The sequence below is a fragment of the Nematolebias whitei genome, chromosome 21, assembly GCF_014905685.2.
Source record: "Nematolebias whitei isolate Nwh7 chromosome 21, NemWhi1, whole genome shotgun sequence".
NCBI lineage: Eukaryota > Metazoa > Chordata > Actinopteri > Cyprinodontiformes > Rivulidae > Nematolebias > Nematolebias whitei.
In genome coordinates, this window is record NC_056518.1 from 31,128,613 (window position 1) to 31,138,222 (window position 9,610).

Consider the following 9,610-nt stretch of genomic DNA (forward strand, 5'->3'; position numbering starts at 1 on the left):
TATCTGAGCCAGGACGGGTGACCCAGGTGGGTGTATCTGAGCCAGGATGCTACGCCCTACTGACCTTGAACCAGCATTGTGTTACCAAGTCAGTAATCCTTTCAATCTGAAACTGTAACCACGGCAGTACGTTAATCTAATTTCCTTTCCCCTCTTCCTCTGGTTCTCTGTTTTTTGTCAGGGAGTATTTATTTGTGATCGGACTCATTAAGTTATTTCAGCCAATGATGAGAGTATGTGATCCTACCTGTTGGGGTTGAAGTTGTGGGATTTGGGATTGAGCCAGGCTGGATGTGGTCCAGGTTCACTGTAGACCAGAGGCTGGGTGCAGTGCAGAGTCAGAGAGGGTACGTTGTGGTGGCTGTGGGAGGACCAAAAGGTTGAGGGGCTTAAAGGGGGACACAGGGATGTCGGACTGTCGGTGATGGGGGGTCTGGTGTAGCCCAGAACAGGTGGACCATAGAAAGTCAAGGGTCTGTGTCCGTGGTTGTAGTCATGGCCACTGTCAGTGTATGGAGATGGAATGCAGACGGTGTGGCTGTCTATCCCCAGGGGAGGACTATACATGGTGGGCAGGAGTCCTGGAGAGGTCTGCCTCTCTGAAGCCTTATTGGAGTCCGCCTCCTGGAGCTGAAGCATGGGTAACGGGTCAGCGTTCAGCCCAGGAGACGATGCCATGCTGTGGGAAAAATGGGACCAATGCAGAGAACTACGAAGATGAAGCCGTTTCCTCTACTGCAAATTCTTCTGTACACCTGGCCTGCAGAAAAAAAAAGAGAAAAGTACTGTTAAACTACAGAAACTGCATTTCCTGCAAAAATGCAGTGGGGATGCCAATTGCTGAAGAACTTGCTAAACAAAATATTCTGAAATGGAAGAACAAGCCAAACTTAGAAAAAGGCAGAAACACATATTTGCAGAATTGGACTTAAATAAGCAGAAAATAGCACAAAAATTAGGAAATTAGCTTTAAAAAAGTTGAATTTTGCAAAATATAGCCAAAAAGTAGCTGAAGAGAGTGAAAGAAGCTTAAGCAACCAGAAGGAAGTGGAAGGAGCTGAAATAAGCTAAAATAAATTGTGAAATTAGCTGAAAATGCCAAATTTAGCACATAAACCGTGAATTACCGGTAGTAGCTGAAACAGCAGAAATGGATTAAACTAGCAGAAAAAAGCTGAAAGGAGCATAATAAGTTTAAATTAGCAGGAAGAAGTTAATTAGGCTTAAAGTAGCTGAAATTACAACAAAAAAATTGACTATCTGAAAACAGCTGAAATTAGCTTAAAATGCTTAAAAAGTAGCTGAAAGGGTAGAACAAGCTTAAATTAGCTGAAGAAAGCAGAAAGAATGTTTGCTGAAAGAAACAGAAATAAGCACAAAAAGTGGAAATTATCTGAAAAAAACTGAAATTAGCAACAACAACAAAAAAACAGCAAAGTAGCTAAAAAGGCAGAAAGAAGCTGAAATTATAAGGAAGGGGAGAGAGCACACTTTTGCTGAATTAGGCTAAAAAGTTGAAAGGAGTATAGAAAATGTGGAATTAGGCAAAAAAAAAGCTAAAATTTGCACAAAATAGCTAGTAGCTAGCTGAAATAGCCACCCCTCCCAAAATGCAAGTTAAGGTCTACAGATTGTAGCATGAGCACAGATTTCATTCAAACCCAGCTGCTATGAATCAAACTTTAAATTAATCAATGATCTGGAAGCTGTCGTCATGTCCACGTTGAATCTGGAATAAATTTGTTCTCAAAAACATGTGAAAGTTGACGGGAATATATCAGAACTGTGAGCCGACATGTTGCTCAGTGTAGACAACATTCACAAGAAACAGTGATGTTTCCATAGAACACCACAAACAGCTGAACCAGTTCCGTCCGGACCTGCAGCTCAGACAGCCGAACCTTCAGTCAGAGTTCAAACGGGTCAGAGAGTTGAACTGCTGTTTTTCCATCTTTAACGCTTCTTCCACAACCACAGATTAACACGGAGGCTTTATGGAGGCGTCTTCGTGACAGCTGAATAATGATAATAACACGTGAGAATTTAACATTCGTTTTAATCTTGGTTCTACGGTTCTTTTATCAGAATGTGTGGGCAGCAGCTGCACCGAAAGCCTTCAAAATGTAATTTACTAAAAAAAGACCGACAGGAGTTCCTCTTCAGCTCAGATCTACTCCTACAGCTGGTGAAGCATTTTAGCATCTGATTGATGGCAGCTTGCAGAAATCTAGAACCTTTGGTCCCTAAACTAGAGAAGGCAAAAACTGAAGTGGACCTCTGTCAGTCCCAGTCACAGGAAGAACTAAAAACAAGCGGACAGACACGATGGGCCCGTCCACACGGGAGCACCGCGTCTTTTTCCTTGTGAACATGGCACCACCTCTAGACATGCTTCCATCCACGCAGAACCAACCCAAACTCTGCAGTGACTCTGCAGGCCTGTAGGTGGCGCTGCCGTGAAACAACATCAGAAACAGGAAACAAGAACATGACAAGGATGCAGAACAAGAACAAAACCTGAACCTGGACCAGGAAGGGTCTACACAGTTGACTGGAAGACGGGTCCGTCCACATTGATGGACATGAAGGACAAATTGAGGATCTCCTCATAAAAGGGTTCATCTTAAGACTAACCCTCTCACATTTTTAAATGTGTATACTTGAAGTACACCGTAGGTTTTATTTCAGTATTTGCTTTAGTAACGTTCACTAAAGTGAAACAAACTTCCTGTGTTTAGATTATTTTGGTGTGATAATAAAGATTTTAGCCATAGTTTAGTTTGGTTTAATAATAATATGAGTTAATAAGTTAGTCTCAATGAGACTAACGTGTATAAATAAAGGTTTAATTAACGAGCAGCACGGTGGTGCAACTGGTACAGCTGCTGGCTCTCAGCGAGCAGTTCCTGGTTCAAATCCCGGTCTGGGGGATTTTATGGGTGGAGTTTGCATGTTCTCTCCGTGCATGCGTGGGTTTTCTCCGGATACTCCTGTTTCTTCCCACAGACTAAAAACATGCATGTTAGGCTGATTGGTAACTCTAAATCGTCCCTAGGTGAGATAGAGAGTGAATGGTTGTTTGTCTCCAAGTGTCCCTGTGATGGACTGGGGACCTGTCCAGGGTGTCCCCCGCCCCTCGCACAGGGATTGCCAGACACGGGCACCGGCGACCCCCGTGACCCAAAATGGAAGAAGCGGGTAAAGATAATGGTTGGATGGATTAAAAAAACAAGTTAAAACTAACAAAGGAAACAGCTAAAATGAGCAAAACAGAAGCTAAATTAAGTAAAACTGTAAATTAAAGTAGCTAAACAGATGTTAAATCTAATATTACCTAAATTATTATTGAAATAAAACAGATATTAAAATCATGTAAAAAATGCTAAAGCTGAAAGAAGCAGCATTTCAGCTACAACTAGCAGAACTATAGCTAAAATCTAAAAAGGACAGATTTGTGGCAAAAAAAAAAAAAAGAGTTGCTAAAAGTAATTACGAGCTCGTTGTAGCCTGAGGGAGTGGTGGCACAGAGGTTAGAGAAGGTGAGCCTGTGATTGGAAAGTCGCCAGCTCAACTCCCCGGACCGACACCATCAAAATGTGAGTGAGAAAGGTTAAACACCCACACCCGCTTCCAACTTCATTTGCCCTTGAGCAAGGCCCTTAACGCCCACCATCTGCTCCTCCAGGTGCACTAGATGCTCCACACAGAGGGCTGTGGTAGCTCGGTGGTCTGTGGTCGTGTCAGGAAGGACATCCAGCATAAAAAACAAACAAACAAACAAAAACAATTGCCAAGTCTTTGTGTGAGTTAGCAACCCCTGAAGAAGGGAGCAGTCGAAAGAAAAATAAATAAATAAATAAAAGGTTTTAGCTCCATTGCTCAGAATCTGAAGGGTTTAGTGAGGTTCAGAACCGCGTGTCTGCAAGTTTACGTCAACTTTATTGTCGTTTCCACCACACGTGCTACATGAGACGGAACAAAACTGTGTACACGGGGTCCCAGTTACATCCAAAAATAGCTAAATATAACATATAAAAAGAAACGGTAAATAAGGATCTAAGATATACGCTAAACGAACGCTAAACGGTGCACTAAAGATCCAAGATGTACACAATACGGTGCAACAGCAGCATGAACACGAGCAGCTGACTGGTCATCGTTGGGGCTGAAGATCAGGTTCTAGGTGGGTCTATGACGTCATCGCCACAGGAGAATGAAACGGTGGCAACTTGGGATGTTTGCTTTCTGGAACCCAGTTTCAAATAAACACAGTTTAGGGAATTTTAAATCCCAGTTCCTGCAGAGTTGAAATGATTTTAAAAATCTATTTCTGTGCCCTGGACCTGAGGGAACTCTGGGTCTTTGCTGCCGTCGGCTTCTCTCGAGTCAAATTAAAAAGCTCTGGACTGTTCTGTTGTCCTGGTGTTTGGACAGAAAAGACTCAAAAAGAAAAGAAGAGCCGCTTGTACAAAGTCACAGTTTGCAGAACGGTGTTTATTACTTTTTTTAACAAATGTTTTTTTTTTTCCTCAAGGCTGAAAGATAAATGAAGAACGGTGAGGCCCAAAGAAAACGCTGACGGAGCGCTTCAAGTTGGACCTGGTTCATTTTAACTTGCTGTTGTTTCACAGGCAGACAAAACACGACCGTTTGTCAGGGTTTCATCAAACGCTGCAGCAGATCTGATCGTTACTGTTGTTCAAGGTCAGACCCAAAAAATAAAAAAAACAGAGATTACGGGAGGTTTTCTTTGCGAGTTAAAGGGTGAACTGAGATCCTGCAGCTGCTGCACGTGCACAAGACACACAAAACAAATTTAGGAGGTGAAAATGTGTGAAAGCATTTTCTTTCATTAGTTTATGAAGAAACCAGCGTTTCCTGAAGGAATGCATGTCACCCGCCGATTTACACAACAACGTTTCAAACAAGGGCTTGTAGTGTGCACCTGGTATGACTCTCAGCTACCACCACTCCAACTTTTAGCTCAACGCCTGTAGAACCGTTTGTTTGATTACATTCATTAAAACCCATCCAGAATTTCAGATATTTTGCTAACAGCCAGACACACACAAAGACACAGGCAAAGACATGATCGCCCAACTTTCCTAAAGTTAAAGAATCTGACTGAACAATTTTTTGAAGAAGGTTTTATAATTGGATAAAGCTGCAGATTAAAAATAAAGTCTGGATGTCAGCAGGGATCGTCACGGTACTTCAGTTATTAAATCGTGGCTGTAAAATCATAAATCTTTCAAAATGTGGAGGAGAATTCCCAGAAGTCCTGAATGTTCCCACAGACTTTGGTACGTGCAGGTGTTTCACGCTCCAGGTGAGATGGCCCGACGCCTCACGGCTGAGGTCAAAGGTTGACAGCAGCAGGGTTTTAAACCGCTCCTTTACGATCGTTTGTTCCGCGCACGATGTCAGAAAAAGGAAACATTATTCTGGTTGTGTGGCTCACAGAGAGCACCGCGGCCTAATTATCCCAGCAAAGAGATCCACTGGTTAATAAGTGTCAGAAGCAGAGACACAACAGCTGGTTCTGTCGCTGTGAACGTCTTCCAGGGAGAACGGGACAAAACAAACACAGATCTGTAGACATTTCTGCTTTTACTGCATCAAACACCAAACAATGACTCGAGCCTCAGATCTTAGATTTAAAGCATCTGACTAATAAAGCCTATGCGCTGAAAAAAGACAAATATTTATAGTAAAAATTAAAACGAGAGAATAAAATCGCCGGTGGCTGCAGAGACTATCCAAATCAATTCGTGGTCAATATGTGTTCTGTGCAGGTCAGGTTAACGTGACCCTGAACAAAACAATGGCTGCATACCTGCTCACTCTGCGGACCGACTCACCGCTGACCTAATTCACAAAGCAGGCCCCGGAAAACCATCTCAATGTGATGAAACATGTTCTGTTTGAAACGCAAAACTCACGTCCAGAAAAAGTCAACAAAACACAACAAGAAAAAAACAACACACACGTCGGTCAGTTTGTAATAATTCTACAAGAATTCTGTCCAGTGTTGTCGTATTTATCCATAAATTAACAGTAAATAGTTCATCCAATGAGGAGGAACAAGATGAAGCTCGGCCCATTTTGGGCGTGATAATCTCATAAAATTATTATAACAGAAACAAGACAAGAACTTTGTGATTAATATTGAAGTTTTATGTAAATAATTAACAAGTCAAGTCAATCTCAAAGTTAAGTCAGGTCCTCTGGACGTTCAAAAAGCAAAATAAATTGTAGAAACGTTTCGTCTTTCATCCAAAAGACTAATTCAGTCTGAGGAGCTGTATTCAGCTCAGTCTTTTAAAAAGCACCTTATCATAGTGGATCAACCAGTTTGCTGCTGACAGCCAAAACCAGCTGCTCACATGATCAAGGAGGACCATCAGCCTAACGATGGAAGCCAAGTCAACTTTATTTATGAAGCACATTTAAAACAGCAGCTGTTACCAACCAAGGTGCTTGATAATGAAAATCAATGGGAGTAATTTAATGGAAAAAATAAAAGTAATGGTAGTATCATAAAACAATTAAAAGCATCAAAAGAAGAACAATAAAATACTAAATCAAATCACACTGTGTTAAAAACCAGAGAAAACAGATGAGTTTTGAGCAGAGGTTTGAAAGGAGCAAGAACTATTAGGTTTTAAGGGCAGATAAATCTGACATCAGCATAGCAGTAAAAAGAAAGACCATGTAAGACCATGGCAACAAAAATAGCAGATAGAGTGAAAACAGAAGGGGTCCGAGAATCGAGCCTTGTGGAACTCCGAAGGAAAGAGGTGCTGAAGCAGATACACTATTACCAACCTTAACACAAAAGCTCCTGTCACTCAGGAACAGAACCATTCTAATTCTGCACCTATAATCTTAACCGTGTTCTAACCACGATACAAGGATACTGTGGTCAACAGTATCAAAAGCAGCGGTAAGGTCCAGGACTACAAGTACCACAAGCTGACCAGAACCATCACCACAAAAGCATCCGTTTATAACCATACATTTTATGCTATGAACATAAAAACAGCTGTTTATGATCGCACAGGTACGTTTTTAGGTAACTTGGCCTGACTGATAATCTGTGGATAACCATGTTAAAACAAATCACTTTTGTGTTTATGAAAATAAAGTCTGACGGCAAAGATTAAAAACTGAGCGGCAGGATTCAGGAAAAGTCTACTGTAATGTAGAACAAAACAAAAAGGTGCACAGATCTCTAAATAATTATAGTAAAACTAACAGACGCTGTCTGACATTTACCTTCACAGTATTTTCTCACCGGCGTTTTCTAATCATCTCATCACCGCTTCGCCGAAGAGAAGCAGAAAACGTCATTTTTTAGCTACAAAGAGACGATTAAACTTACTTATCAAGCTGCTGCACGCATCAGCAGTTAAACTTTAATGACGAGCGTTTGAAGCGAAGTTTGAGCTTTGAACAGATCAGGGCTCATGGCAGCCGTCCACAGTAAACCAGCACACATGCACCAAAGGGTCAAAGGTCACGATCATCGTCTGCAGCGCCTGCTAACATGAGAGTTAGCGACAACTGGGCCGTTCTGTTCAGAGTTCAGAAAGATCAAATCAGAAAGAAAAAACATGAATAATGTCAAACCAATACACTTCCCTTCTCTACACAGACATACTACCACCAGTGAGACCGCTCCAGTTGGGTTAAAGAACAAAGAGCAGGAAGGCAAGCTAGCGCCACTTAGAAGCCAAAAAAAAGGATTGTCAGAAAAATATCTTATGAACCAGTGGACAGAATTTATTTAAAGTAATCACTGGATTGAAGAAACCAGTGACTAGGTAAATGGTGAGAGTTGTGTCAGGAAGAGCATCTGATGTAAGATGCTTTTGGCAAAACTAACACGCGAGTTCATATAAGCGGCAGCATACTGGATCGGTTGAGGCCCGGGTTAATAACGACCACAGTCGGTGCTGCTGACAAACAGGGTGACGGCGGAAATTGTGCTACTGTTAGTCGAAGACCACGAGGAGGGAAATGTGTCAGGAGACAGAGAGAAAAGGAAAGTCAAGAATGTGGGACTGAAGGTGGGAACTCTAAATGTGGGAACAATGACAGGCAAAGATAGAGAGCTGGCTGACATGATGCTGGGAAGGAAGGTAGATGTTTTATGTGTCCAAGAGACCAAGTGGAAGGGCAGCAAGGCTTGCAGCATTGGAGCAGGGTTCAAACTGTTTTACCATGGTGTGGATAGACAGAGAAATGGAGTAGGGTGGTCCTAAAGGAGGAGTTGGAAAATAATGTAGTAGAGGTGAAAAGAGTGTCAGATAGGATGATGTGCCTGAAGGTAAAGTAGAAGGTCTGATGCTAAATGTCAGTGGTTGGCTGTGATGGGGAGGGGAGAGGGAACATTTAGAAGGATCTGGATGAAGTGATGGAGAGTATTCCCAGGGGAGAGTGGTGATCGGAGCAGACCTGAACAGACATGTTGGTGAAGGAAACAGAGGGAATGAGGAAGTGATGGGTAGGTTTGGTGTCAAAGAAACAAACCAATGGTGGTGGATTTTACCAAGACAAGGAAGAAGAAGAACAAGACGAAGAACAAGACAATTTTTTTTTTTGATTTTTAACAAAACTTTATTTACACAGATAATTAATACAAAAATGTTTAAAAAGGTGATCAGGACGAGCTTAAAATAAAATATTTACATGAGGAGCTTGTTGTATTGTAGTTCTCCCTGATCAGAAATGGTACATAAAACCTTAAATCTCCACAGTTTCACAAAGTTCTCCAGGTGTCCAGCGTCTCTGTGGAAGCAGAACTCCAACACCAGTCTGGCCTTGACGTCGCACTTCCACAGAGCCACGGCTTCAAGTTAGTTAATCACTTAGTGGCTTTGATGAGATGTTCTCCATTAATAAAAACAGACTTGGTGAAAACTGTGTCAAAAAGGCTGAAGATCCTCGTCATTAGATTAAACAGAGCTGCCAGAAGAAGACAAATAAAAACAAGAAGAAGACGACAAAGAACAACAAGAAGAACAAAAGAAGAAGACAAAGAACAACAAGCAGAACAAAAGAAGAACTGTTGGAGTCAACCTGATAGTCATTAATCAAATCAAGTAGCAGAATGAAGGAATAAACATATTTAATGTCTTGGGCTTCATCTTTAAACACAAACGAGAGTCTGGCAAGAAGCAAACCCAGAACAGAATCTAACTACCAACCGATGAGCTTCAAATCAAATACAACCAAGTTTCAACGCTTTAATAATATTTCAGATGATTTAGAACTCAAAAACTTTCTGCTGTTTGTCTTTAAACGTCTAAAAAGTGGTTGAAAACAGAAAAAGACCGCTCGTGTTCAAAATGCTGCCGGAGTGAACATTATGAAAATTAAACATCTTTAAAATGAATTAGTCCTAAATGAAAACAAAGTGATGGCTGCACCAGATGGGCACCAGTGACCCCCCCAGCCCCAAAAAGAAGATGGTGGATGGAAAAAAATCTGAGTGGAGCGAGGAGCTTCTGTCTGACGCTCTGTTCCGATTAATCACAACATTTTCTTTGTTGAGGAGAAATAATAATAATAATAATAATAATAATAATAATAATAATAATAATAA

At 41.4% G+C, this 9,610-nt stretch overlaps 1 protein-coding gene across 1 annotated transcript in view; it reads right to left on the reverse strand.

Moving 5' to 3' along the window:
* The window catches only part of esr2b (estrogen receptor 2b), a 29,974-nt gene that overhangs the window by 16,743 nt on the left and 3,621 nt on the right, over window positions 1–9,610 (reverse strand). The window contains exon 2 of the mRNA XM_037694663.1: window positions 248–760. Coding sequence (XP_037550591.1) covers window positions 248–678 — 431 coding nt within the window. The 5' untranslated portion in view covers window positions 679–760. The remainder of the gene's footprint in view (window positions 1–247; window positions 761–9,610) is intronic.